At 54.5% G+C, this 12721-nt stretch overlaps 2 protein-coding genes and 1 long non-coding RNA gene across 4 annotated transcripts in view; 1 reads left to right on the top strand and 2 right to left on the bottom strand.

Annotated features, from left to right (window-relative positions):
* Positions 1-3687: 3687 nt before the first annotated feature.
* LOC121104445 lies at positions 3688-10436 on the bottom strand. The gene is made up of 2 exons (XR_005836786.1): positions 10367-10436; positions 3688-4917 (listed from the first exon to the last, which is right to left on the bottom strand). It is a non-coding gene; the product is annotated as an uncharacterized LOC121104445 (long non-coding RNA).
* The window catches only part of A4GALT (alpha 1,4-galactosyltransferase (P blood group)), a 25579-nt gene continuing 21050 nt past the window's right edge, over positions 8193-12721 (top strand). The window contains exon 1 of one of the 2 annotated variants that reach the window (XM_040637653.1): positions 8193-9215. The gene's annotated coding sequence lies outside the window, so the exon portion shown is untranslated. Of the gene's footprint in view, positions 9216-10516; positions 10562-12721 lie in introns of those variants that run through there. The other variant, XM_040637654.1, reaches the window with a different exon arrangement.
* Positions 10578-11355, bottom strand: LOC121104372 (WAS/WASL-interacting protein family member 2-like). Its single transcript, XM_040637092.1, has 2 exons — positions 10804-11355; positions 10578-10715 (listed from the first exon to the last, which is right to left on the bottom strand). Exons 1-2 carry the CDS (start codon positions 11353-11355, stop codon positions 10578-10580), a joined length of 690 nt encoding a protein of 229 aa, XP_040493026.1.

The following is a 12721-nucleotide window of genomic DNA, read 5'->3' as shown; positions in this document are numbered from 1 at the left end:
TCAGGTTTTGATATTAGGGTAATGCTGGGGTCATAGAATGTGAGGAAGTGTTTCCCTTGCTCTAGAAAGGATTACAGACCATCGGTGTCATTTCTTTTTCAAATATTTGATAGAATTCACCAGTGAAACCATTTAGGCCTGGTGCTTTCTGTTTGGGAAGGTTATGGAGGAGAAGTGTTCTATAATCTTATAATCAAATCTTCCTGGTTTTTGTTGTTTTTGGCAGGCCACAGTCCCCGGGCTATGACCTTCAGGGGAGTTTCTTAGCCATTTTTTTCCCTTCTCTTACGTAAGACCAGAAGGCCAGAGGGCATGGAGTTGGCTGATTTCCCTTTCCCCAGTGGGATAATGTTTGGTAGAGTATCTTTAAGGGTTGGCTTTGCTGCTAAAGGAGTTCAAAACACGCCTCTTCCTCCTCCCACATGTGATGCTTTGGCACGTTGATTATGTTGAATTAAAGGCACTTGAAAAGCGGATCCCAACAGGGTATGCTCTGACCTTCCCTTTTTCCTTCGGAAAGCAGGAAATAAAATGCCCGTGTCAAAGGTGCCTTCTCTGTACCAGGAGGAAGAAACAAAGGCAAGGCCAAGAGAAATTCACACAAACAGACCTTGTGTTTTTTTTTTTTTTAAAAGAATGTTAATTCGCTAGTTTTTTTGTTTTTTTGTTTCTTTTAAGATTTTATTTATTTGACAGAGATAGAGACAGCCAGTGAGAGAGGGAACACAGCAGGGGAGTGGGAGAGGAAGAAGCAGGCTCATAGCAGAGGAGCCTGACGTGGGGCTCGATCCCATAACGCCGGGATCACGCCCTGAGCCGAAGGCAGACGCTCAACCGCTGTGCCGCCCAGGCGCCCCACAAACAGACCTTGTTAGAATCACTCTTACCTTCCTTTAGTTTCCCCCGTGTTTTAGTTGATTTTCCACAATTGCTACTCTGTCTTCAACCTTGTATCTTGGCCCTCATCAACTTTGGGGTCTTCGTTTGTCTTGTGAGAACACCCAAGTACTCGTAAATAAAATCTGGATGCTTTTCTGTTGTTAATCTGTTTTTGTTTTTTTTAAGATTTCATTTATTTAGTTGACAGAGATAGAGAGAGCCAGCGAGAGAGGGAACACAAGCAGGGGGAGTGGGAGAGGAAGAAGCAGGCTCCCAGCAGAGCAGCCTGATGCGGGGCTTGATCCCATAACGCCAGGATCACGCCCTGAGCCGAAGGCAGACGCTTAATGACTGCGCCACCCAGGCGCCCCTGTTAATCTGTTTTTGTTTCTGATTTTTTAAGAGATTTATGTATTTATTGGGGGGGAGGGGCAGAGGGTGAGGGAGAGAGAGTCTTAAGCAGATTCTGAGCTGAGCGCAGAGCCCGACCCCGGGCTTGAGCTCATGACCCTGAGATCACGACCCGAGCCAAAACCGAGAGTCCGATGCTTAACCGACAGCACCAGCCAGGCGCCCCTGTTTGTGTGTTTCTTTTAAGTGGGCTCCATGCCCGGGATGGAGCCCAGTGTGAGGTTTGAACTCGTGACCCGGAGATCAAGCCCCGAGCTGAGATCCAGAGTTGGACGCTTAACCAACTGAGCCACCCAGACGCCCCCGTCTGTCTTATGTGGGTCCCAACGGGAAACCCTAAGAGGGTAGAGGAAAGTGTGGACTACCTCTGCATGACGGAGAACAGAAAGAAGAACAGAATGTGTGTGATGTATTTCAAGAGTTGGTTTCCCCCTTTCCCTGCCCGAAGCTCAGCATGAACGTGAGGGGGTTTCCTTGAGATTTCTCTCTCGAGCTTGTCTACCCTGAGCCTCTAGCAACCGTCCTGCACAGCTGAAGCGTCTCTGCCGGGACCGGCTCCAGCTCGGCAGCTGTGATTCTCTGCATCAGCCTCGCTCTCCCGTCTTTGGGCCACTGGTTTGCCCTGTGACCCCAATTTTCTAATGGATCTGAGGAAAGCTGTTGATTTGCAGTTTGCTCGGCGTTTTCTGTTGTTGTGAGGATGGGAGTGAGACCTCCAAGCTCTTTACAGGCCACCCTGGGAATTGAACAGTCTCATCTTTTTTAAGAGGGAAAAAACCCAAAAAACCCCATACCTCTCTGATGGTAAATACTTGGCGACTGTCTTGACGTGCCCTTGAACCCTAGTGCTGCTCAGGGCTCTGTGCAGAGAGCCGTCACTACGCTCCAGCCCAGATCCGTCCTTGGAGCTGGGTCTGCAAAGCCCCTCTGCCTCTGACCTCCCCCTTGGAAGGCACAGGTGCCTCAATCACACATCCAATTTGAAATCACCATGATCCCCCCCAAACCAGGCCCCCCCTGGTTCCCTAGCTCAAATGACAGGCATCCAGGGACTCAAGCCAGAAACCCAGCTTCCTTCCAGATGCCTGCCTCTCCTTACCCCACGACCCCCGGGGCCTGTGGCATCTGCAGCGGGCTCATTTGGCCACAGCCACCCCAGGCACCTGCTGTCGCCAGTCTCAGGGTTCTCTGAGTGGCCTCCTCGTTGGCCCCGGTCAGCACGCTCTATGCCTCCCCACTTCTACCAGGGACATCTTCCCCTGAAACATCCATTCATGTCCCGCCCCAGCATGCAAATGGCCACAGGCCCCCAGGTGAGTGCAGGATAAACTCTAAACCATTTCCCCTGGGTCCCAGCGCTGGGTTAGATGACCCTGGTACCGGCTCTAGTCTCCGACTAGAATCCCCTTCCTGTCCCCAGCATCCTCCTCTTCCCGAAACTGCCTGCTTCCTTTCCAGAACAGACCATGTGCTCTTGCTCCCCCGTGTGTTAGACTTAAACAGGAGGTACAATAGTCCAGGTGAAGGCAACACCCGCCCCTCCGTCCGCCTCCCACCCGTCCTGGCAGGCTCAGCTCGGACGGCATCTCCCCCACAAGGCTTTCCCTGTCTCCCGGATTCGAGTGAGCGTCCGTGGTATGCTGGCCAACGAGCCACTCGCTCTCCAGGAAGGAAGCCCTGGTTTAGAGCGTTTGTCAGTGTTCGTGGTGTAAATGCCCCTCCCATGGCCAATTTCACACGACCAGGGTGACATCTGCGAACGCGAGTCGGGAAGAGAGCCCGCCATTGGCTCTCGCCGGCTGACGGGAGTTGGCTCCAGCACTTAACTGGCCGATGAGCCTCAGGGCTCACATCACCCCTGTCTTCTCCATCGAAGGACTGATCACAAGGAAATGCTAAAAAACAAACCAACCTCTTGCCACCCAACAGAGGGACAGAGAAGCTCCATCAGAGTAGCTCTACCCCCCGCCCGATGTCTTCCTGGCGGTGTGACCTGAGCTAAGGGACCTAGCCTCGTGAAGCCTCTGGTTTGTCATCTATGAAATGGTCAAAATCCCATGTTCTCCCTAAGCTTGCATAGACATTAAATAGGTGTAGGGGTGTGTGGGCGGCTCAATCGGTCAAGCGTCAGACTCTTGGTTTCTGATCCCGTGGTGATCTCGGGGTGGTGGAAGTGAGCCTCGTGTTGGGCTCCATGCTCAGCTCTGAGTCTGCTGGAGATTCTCTCTCCCTCTCCCTCCCCTCTCTCCCTCCTTCCCCTCTCTCGCTCTCCCGCCCCCTCTTCCTCTCCCTCCCCCTCTACCCTTCCCCCTGCATGAGCACAGGCGCATTGCATGTGCTCTCTTTCTCTCTCTCAAATAAATAATCTTTAAAAAAAAAAAAGGAATTAAATAGATGTAAAAACTATAAAATCCTGTTAAGAAGCTAGGGGGTCAGTCAAGGAGAGGGGAAGGCCATTGTAAGACTGAGGACCAGCAGGGGTGAAGAGCAAAGCAGGAAGGAAAGGATGTGTCCCCTTTGTTGGAGGAGCCTGTGAATCCAGGCTAGGAAGGCACAGGGGAGGTCCGGAAAGGTGGGCTTTGGAGGGCAGTCTAGAGGGGCTGGACCTCATCCTTAGCCCTGGGAGCGTTGGGAAGTTCAAAGACAAAAACTGGACCAAATATCCTAGAAGCAGGACAGCAGTCAGGGGTTGCTGGGAGCAGGCGCAAAGCTGGCTGGGAAAAACCCTCTCAGGGTCTGGGGCTGGATGTAGCGACAAAGGAGGGGTCGGAGGCAGGGGTGTTTGTTTTCGTCCCTAGAGATGGGTTGATAGCCTTGGGTATCTTAGCTTTCAAGCTCAGGAGGCAAGAGGCTCATTAAACATCACGGGAGATGTCCTGATACAGCCAAGGAGGGGGGAAGAGGCTTTGATGCAAGAAACCAAGGTCCATTGCATTTGCCCAGAAGGAAGACTTCATTTCGACTTCACCAAGTGATGCTTCTTCTGGGCCCTCCGTGGCTCTCTGCTAACCTTGTCCGGCAAGACTCAAAAGCCCTGTGTAAGCTGCGATCTTGCGACTCAGAGAGGAGGTCCAGGACCGCCAGCAGCAGCATCTTAGAGTCTGCCTTGTAACCATTCCCCCGGGAATAGCGTGCACGGTGTCACTTCAGGGGTGCTGGCTTCGGTCCCAGGCCCTTGTCCGTCTTGCATTTCCAGGACCTCAAACATTGCGGACGCTCCAAAGGGACTGAGTGTGGGACTGATGATTGGCTGAGGGCTGCCGTGCGGGGTGAAGGGAGCAGGCGTGTTTGAGAGAGTGAGGAGGTGCGATCGCCCGGCCTTGGTGGTCGGTGGTCGGCTGCCTCACGCAGTGGCGGGGGTAGGGGGCAGAGCGGGGAGAGGGGGCCCAAGAGGGTTGATGCTGCCATTTCCAGAGGCCGAGCAGATGGTGGCTCTGGGTCCTACAGCTCCTCTGTGGGCTGGACGAAGGCTCAGCTTCGGAAGGAGGCCAGGGCAGGATGGAGGCCAGCCCACATGTGCGTGAGACGCCTGAAGAGAGCCTGGAAAAGGGCCAGGGACTCCAGTATGGAAGGGCTGGGTGGAGAACGAAGAGTCTTCCGGAGGATGGCCAGTCAGAGGGCAGGAGGCTAAGAGCACAGAGAGTTTATGGTAAACAGCCAGACGCCACCAGGAAGTCAGAAAGGCAGCCCGTGAACCCCCCAGTGAATTTGCGGACAGAGCTATTACTGTCAGGAGACCTCGGTCCCCCGAGGGGACAGCCACAGCTATGTGGACTTCCTTCCCGAAAGCTCTTCTGTGTCATAAACGAAACTTAGAAATCCAATTCGTCTAGAGTATTCCAACCTTGATTACAAACTTGATTAAGTAAATCTCTGTCAACAATTTAAACCACAATTGCAGATTTCTCATGGCGAGGTCCGAAAACAGCTCTGTCATAACATTTATACTTAAAAACTCTTCTGAAATGTCAAGGCCATAGGCATCATTTCCACCCTTGCTTTCGTTTCTTCTTAGGGATTTTGCTGTACTTGTTTGCTTTCTCCCCAGAGCTCTGGTGATGAAATTTGGATACCATCTCGTGTTTGCCATAATCTCCCGGGACAGGCTGAGGTCACTGGATCTGGGTGTTTGACTTGGGTCCTCGGGGGCTGGGACATAGGGCATAGCTGCCGCTCCTGGGATGAGACTTGGCTAATTAGCCATTGTGGACATCCTCTGTGAAGCCCCCTTCTCCTGGACAACCGACGGTGACCCCCATGCTATACGCCTGAGGGAGTCTCGTCTGCCCCAGAGTTTCCGTGGGATCCCCAGAGCCCCCAAGTCTGTCCTCCTTTCTTTGGTGTATTCTAGGCCTCCAGCTCAGAGCTCCAAGTTTGTTTTCTTCTGATTACACAGATAAAGCAAACACATCTAACTTGTTAACAATAAAATTAAAAAAAAAAAAAAAACCCAACAAGATACACAGACCAACGCATCCCAACTTAAGCTCAATAAAAATTCAAACAAGTCATGTGACAGCCATCTTTCTTATAACTCTCTTGGAAAGCTTTGTATTAACCTTTCTCTGAGTATCATTATAGCCACTCTGTTCACAGAGTGAATATATTCAAGTTCACCATAATTATTTCAACCGACAATTTTTGATGTTTGTATTAATACAGCATGGCTCGTGTTAGGGGAGACTTTCAATGGTTCCATTGTCTCTCCTCTGCTCCCCTAATATTTCTGAGGGTGGCTTTACTTCTGGCCATAACGGGTATCCTGGACCATTCACACTTTTCTTTATGTTCCAAGGAATCCTGGTTTCCTTCGGGGGAGAAGGTCTTAGAGGCTAACGTCTGGGCACTGGGGTGTCCCTGAGACGTGGGGACGGTGGTCAGAAACTCCTGTGGCTTTTAGGACACTCTGATCAGAAACAAAGCCAGAAATGCTTGTTTTTAAGGTCATAAAGTTACAGTATATTCTTGCAGTCTGTGGTTCTGCTAACAGAGGTTAACAATATTGTTGTTGTTAACCCGATAGTGACAGGATTTGGCCACAGGCAGGTCACTGTCACACTGGCAAGAGCCCCAACCCCAGAGGGGGACAGGAAGCACATGAGATCAGGCAAGGGGGACCAGCAAGGGAAGGACCACAACAGAACGGGGATGAGTCTTTTCGAGAAATCTGGCTGAAGGTAGGAGAGAGTTGGAGGTCACGAGGTCAAGGAGGGAGTTGTTTTCGTTTTGATTCCTATCCTTTTTATTACAATGGGCGATGGGCGAGGCTCCAGCTTGCTTATGGGTGGAGCAGAAAGGGTCATTAGTGAAAGGCTGAATCAATTAGGATTCTTCTAGGGACAAGGAAAAAAGAATCCCGCTGATCTGGTTAAACGTAACTGTGAAGTGGGGAAGCCTGTGGGCCACACAGGTCCGGCCACAGGGACACAGAGGCTCCAGGATGTCCTGCTCCCCTGCCTGGGTCTCAGGGCTCAGCCTCCCCAGGAGGTGGGCTCTATTCTGAGACGGGCCCTCCCGTCATGTGGTGACCAGACACCACCGAGCTCTACCCTACGCACTCCCCAGGCCCCGTGCAGAAGACAGAGGACACACCCTGCTCCCAGACTTCTACGAAAGACCCAGGGCGGCCAGACTGTGGTCCCGGGCAGCACTTTACACATGGGTAAACTGAGGCCAGAGCAGGGCTGACATGTGGGCTCTTCTATCCCCACCCACTTCCGCCATGCCCTCCCCTCAGTTTCCCCAACAGCCAGGCCAGAGCAGACAAGGGGGGTTTGACCTCAGAGGCTGCCAAGGGCTTGGGGTCAGGCAAACTCTAGTTCTAATCTCTGTCCACCTTGACATGCTCTGTGAGCTGGGCTAGTTCCGACTCAGCCTCACTTTCCTCCTCTGTAAAATGGGGATGGTGACAGCTCGGGCTCAGAGGGTTGTGGATTTCAGCAAGCCGCTAGGAGGGACAGCTAGGAGGGATAGGTGTTCTTTCCTAGGGCCGCTGGGAAGAACTTGTGGGGCTGGGCAGAGCCCAGGAAAGGGATCCCTTAAGAAAGTCATTTCCTCTCAATTCTCTTTTAACTCTTCTGCTTGGGTCCAGGAGCAAGTCTATTCTAGGTGCTGGCTTGTCTTTGATACCTCGCTACAACTTGTGAATCCTACATTTTAATAAGGAGAGGGTAGGAGGGCAAAGGGGTCCCCAGAGCCATTGAACATTGTTTTTTTCCAAGATTTTATTTATTTAGGGGCCTCTGCGTGACTCAGTTGGTTAAGGGACTGCCTTCGGCTCAGGTCATGATCCCGGAGTCCCGGGATCAAGTCCCACATCGGGCTCCCTGCTCAGCGGGGAGTCTGCTTCTCCCTCTGACCCTCCCCCCATCTCATGCTCTCTCTCTCTCTCTGTCTCTCAAATAAATAAATAAAATCTTTAAAAAAATAAGATTTTATTTATTCATGAGAGACAGAGAGAGAGGGAGGCAGAGGCAGAGAGAGAAGCAGGCTTTCTACTGAGCAGGGAGCCCTATGTGGGGCTTGATCCCAGGACCCTGAGATCATGACCTGAGCTGAAGACAGATGCTTAACCAACAGGTTACTGTTGCCTTCCATTCTAGGCTAGTAATAGTGGTATCCTACCTACGGCAGTAGTAATATAAAGTTTCCCTTTAAAATACGTTTATTTAGGGGCGCCTGGGTAGCGCAGTCGTTAAAGCGTCTGCCTTCGGCTCAGGGCGTGATCCCGGCGTTGCGGGATCGAGTCCCACATCGGGCTCCTCCGCTAGGAGCCTGCTTCTTCCTCTCTCACTCGCCTGCTGTGTTCCCTCTCTCACTGGCTGTCTCTCTGTCACATAAATAAATAAAATCTTTAAAAAAAAAATAAAATAAAATACGTTTATTGAAATGAAAAAGCCAATACAAAGAAAAAGGGTCTTGAATGTTACCAGTGGTGAAATCCTACAGGTTCATTCATTCTACACACGTGTGCTACTGTCCAGTCACTCTGTTCCAAACACTGTTCCAGGAGGGAGACATAGCAGCGAACAAGTCAGCAGGAACCCCCACTCTATGGAACTCACAGTCCGGTGCAGAGGACAGGCATTAAAATAAATGTATAGAGGAAAAAACGTGAAGCGTGTCACATGGTGGGAAGAGTATGGGGCAGACTCGAGGTGAGAAGGCAGTGGGGAGTGCAGGGCGCGCATGTGTGATCTGAGACAGGGGGGGTCAGGGAATCCTCACTCAGAAGCTGACACTGAAGCTTGAACCAAGGAGGTGAGGGAGAGAGCCACGTAGGCATCTGGGCAAAGCTGTTGCAGGCAGAGAGCCTGTCCAGGGGGAGTGAATGTCCCGGAGGGGGTGAGTGCCAGCAAGGAGGCCAGTGGGGCTGGGCCGGGTCCCCATCCAAGAAAGGGATGAGGCCAGGGTGAGGCAGGGGCTTTTCTTCTGAGTTCAGTGAGGAGCCACTGGAAGGGTAAGGGTTTGGGCAGAGGAGGGATGTGGCCTGACCTCCTTCTCCCATCATCCCCCTGGCTGCTGTTTGGACCGGGGAGTGGGGGAGGCAGGAGTATAGGCCAGACGAGGTCTCTGGGGAGAGGCTAGTGGCTTGGACAGGGGGAGGGGTGAGAAGTGTCAGATTCTGGACATATTTTCAAGGCGGATCTGATAGGATTTGCCACTGGAGTGGGTGTGGGGAAGGCGTATGGTAGGCAGAGAGGAGTCGCGGTTTGGGGCCCAAGCGCCAGGAAAGAGAGCTGTCCTTAACCGAGATGGGGGAGATGCAGGACAGCGTGGGGAGAGATCAGGCTGCTGGCTGGAGCCCTGTAAGGGAGCACAGATAGAAATGTGCCTTCAGGGAGAGGTCCGGGCTGCGGGCCACGTATGGGCATCATCCGCAGACAGATGCTTCCAAAGCCGCGGGTCTGGATGACAGCATCAAGGTAAAGAGTGGGGGAAGGAGCAGAAGATCAAGAGCTGAGCACAGCCTGTGGAAACTTCTAGAGGCTGGGCAGAGAAGGGTTTCGGTGAAGGGGGTGGTCACAGAGGAGAAGTGGTCAGGTGTGTCGTCTGGGAAGCCAAAAGAGGAAGGTGCTTCAGGGAACAGGGAGTGGAGCAGTGACAGGTGCTGCTGGAGGGACAAGCGAGACGAACACCAGGCTCCACGTGGACCTAGGAACACGGCCATAGCTGGGGACAAAAAATGACAGATTGAGTGGGCTAGTTGGGGGAGAGGTTTAAGGGACAAAGGAGGGGAGAAACGGGAGACAGCCAAGAGATACAACTCTTGGAGGACTTTTGCTATAAAGGGAAGGACAAACGTGAGGCAGCGGGGAAGAGGAGCGGGTTAGGGGATCTTTAAAGGGGTTTTGGTTTCTTTTAAGATCAGAGAAGTATCAGTGTGTGGGCTGATGAGGGTAGGCAGGGCAGGGGAAAGAGGGCAGAGCTGCTGAGTCAGTGTGGGCTTAAAGGACGGCAGCTTGTAGACAGGGGAGGGGGGTGTTGGGGTCCAGAGGGTCCTGGGAGGGAAGGCAGAGCATAAGGGCCAGGTCCAGAGGCTGCAGATGGATGGTGGGAGCCCATGGGAATTTTCTTCTGATTCATTCATTCAAAGGCACCTACTAAGTGCCAGCCTGTTCCAGGGCTGGGACGGAGAGTTTCCATGTTCTCAAAGGAGGCCTGGGCCCCAGTCATTGGCTGAGGGGGAGGATGAGGCCCAAGGAGTGAGGACAACACAGCCAGCAGCCAGTGGACCCAGAGAGGGGTGAGCGGGGCCAGGACGCCATAGCAACAAGGGCCCTCAGAAGTTGTGAAGGTTCAAGCAAATTAAGTGAAATTCGGTAAAACACAGCCATGCAGGCCAAGCGTTTAGCACCAGTCACAGTTGGGGCATGGGCTGGGGAGGCTCATGAATATATTCTAGGTGGTGGCATCAGGCAGACCCGGGTTCCAATACTGACACTGCCCCTTCTCAGTTGCATGACCTTCAAGTGACTTAACCGGCCGAGCCTCAGTTTTCTCATCTGTTAAATGGGGAAATCGGATTACCAGCCCACACAGTAGGCGACAGGGAGTCCCGGGGAGCGCTCCGTACCTGTTGACGTTGGGTCCAGCCCTGGCGCCGGGAGCAGCGGGGACGCTCGGGCCGGGGAGCGGGGACCCAGCGGGGGCGGCGGGCGGGGCGGCGCTGACCACGCCCGGGCCGGAGGGGCGGTGCTCCCGCCGCCGCGCTGCCCGCCGGCCCCCGGGGCCAGCTCGTCCGCCGCCGCCGCCACCGCGAGAGCCGGAGGTACCGGGGACCGCGCTCAGGGGGCGGCGGGCGGGGACTCCGGGGTGCGGCCCTGGGGGCGCCCGGGGCGCGGGTGGGAAGGGGCGCCGCGAGAAGGCGGGGGCGAGGGTGGGCTGCGGAAGGGCAGGGAGGGCTCGGCCGCCTCCCGGGCCACCTGTTCCGGAGGGACATCTGCGTGCGCACCGACTGGGCGCGGCGGTCCCCGGCCAACTGCGCCCCGAAGTTGAGCGCGGCGGCTGCACCGGGAGCCTGGCTGGAGAGGGGAGGAGCAGCCCCGCCCGGGCCCGGGTCCCGCGCCGGCGGAGAGGGGCCCGTGGGGGCGGGAGGCCCGGGGCGCAGCCGCCCCGCGCGGCGACCTGGGGCGAGGCGCGCCGGTCGCTCCGGGGCGCGGAATGGTCTCGGGAGGCCTCGCCGGCCCGCCGCGCTCGCTCCTGACCCCGGAGGGGGTGCGGCTGGGAGAGCGCCGGGGAGCGGCCGGCTGGAGGGGAGATTGCGGGGGGCGGGAGGCGTCGGCCCCGGGCCAGAGTTGTGGGGGGATGCCGAGGCTTCGGAAGTGCCCAGGCGGGGGAAGGGCCCTGCAGGTGGCGGGAAGGGCCTGGGTCCGAGCGCCGGTTCTCGGGATCCCGACCCGCCGATCGTCCTTTGGCTCGCTTCGCTCCCTCCCTGTTACCCAGATGGGAGCCCCCGAGTGGGAGTTGTGGTGTGCTTGGGAGAGGCTCTGGTGGGAGGTCCAGTCTCTGAGTCCACTGCCCTTCGCTGCTGGGGGGCGGGGGAGCTTGCCTCAGTTTCCTCATCTGACACCCTGGAATAGGAGTTCCCACGTCCTCGGCAGACTCAGCTTAGCCTCTGACTGAGAGGGTTAAAAGCCATCTCCCCTGCATCCACCCCTCCCTCAGGAGGACACCCTTTCGGGCTCCGTCTCGCCGCGCTGCTCAGTGATTGCGGGCTCCTCGCAGGCCCCTTAGGGGTCGGCAGAAGCAGGGCCCGGGTTGGCCCGGACTATACCCTCCCTACTTAGGTCTGCGCTCCGCGTTCCCACACAGAGATCCCCTAGGGGGAACTCCCCCAGGCGGGCCCGAATACAAGAGAAAAGAAAGGGTGAGGCAAGATGGAATCTTCTGTTCCTCTTCCTTCCAAACTTGTTCCCAGTGCCTCGGGCGCAAGTCCCTGCTTGACTGCTAGGAGGGCTCCATAGTAGGGACAAATTCCCAAATGGAAATTCTGAAATATGTCTCCTTCCCGTATACCGATGGAAGCCCTTCTAGCTGCCTAGGTTAAAGATCCAAACTGGGACGGGGGTAGAGGTGGCTGCTGGGGGACATTCGCGACAGGACTGGAAGTAGGGGCAGATGAGAAAGGGAGGCTTGAAATGTGGAAACAGCTCTTTCCTCCCTCACCTCCACCCTCCCCACCGGCTGCTGCCCCTCCTTGCTCTCCCTCCAGGCAGGTGGGGTATGGGGCTCCACCTGCAACCGGTCCCCCAAGCTCTGCACCCCTGTCTCTGGAGTGCACTTCCTCCTGACCTTAACCTCCTAGGTGAGCTCACAGCTCCTCCTAAATGCCTTGTATTTTTCATTGTTCCACTGCTGTCCAGGTTGGAAACTTCGGGAGGAAAAGGAACTTTACCTGAAACCGGGTGCCCAGCCCAGCACATAGGCAGTGCTCCCTAAATGCCGCCTGAATGAACTAACTGTAGGAAGGAGGAGGAAGATGCCGTATTTGCACCACTTGGCGAATCCTATTGTTAAAATTCTCCATTTTTGCCAGACTTTTTAGAAATACTTTTTAACATATTTAAATAGATCTTGTCTATGTAAGTTTTTCAAATTCCTCACCTCTCTCCAACCTTTTTTATATTTTTTAGTGTTTGCCTATGTTACATCATGTTAGTTAATGGATCACGTTTGAAATGTAGGCTCTTTGCGATAACGTTAGGTGGAACTTTCACACGTGTACATTGTCCGATTTTTCCTGGAAAGAGATCACCTGGTCGTCACCGCATATGAACCTCTCGAAGGGCTCTACCTAGAGCCAGCTGGCTCTCCAGAGGGCCTGTACCATTTCGTACTTCCCCAGGCTGGGAGTGTGCATTTCTTGTTATTTCCTAGAAATGAAATTACTGAGTCAAAGAGTATGAACCTCTGGGATCTTTGTGCGCTC

Source organism: Ursus maritimus, unplaced genomic scaffold, assembly GCF_017311325.1.
Source record: "Ursus maritimus isolate PB19 unplaced genomic scaffold, ASM1731132v1 scaffold_21, whole genome shotgun sequence".
NCBI lineage: Eukaryota > Metazoa > Chordata > Mammalia > Carnivora > Ursidae > Ursus > Ursus maritimus.
The sequence above is the reverse complement of the archived record's forward strand: the minus strand, read 5'-3'. Positions and strand labels throughout refer to the sequence as shown.

What these genes read in the sequence shown, in the direction of transcription:
- LOC121104372 (XM_040637092.1), bottom strand. Translation starts at nt 11,355, where the DNA reads ATGAGGAAACTGAGGCAAGCTCCCCCGCCCCCCAGCAGCGAAGGGCAG. An exon ending in CCTCTCCAGCCAGGCTCCCG is followed by an intron (nt 10,716 to 10,803) that starts GTGCAGCCGCCG and finishes CCTCCGGAACAG; the next exon opens with GTGGCCCGGGAGGCGGCCGA.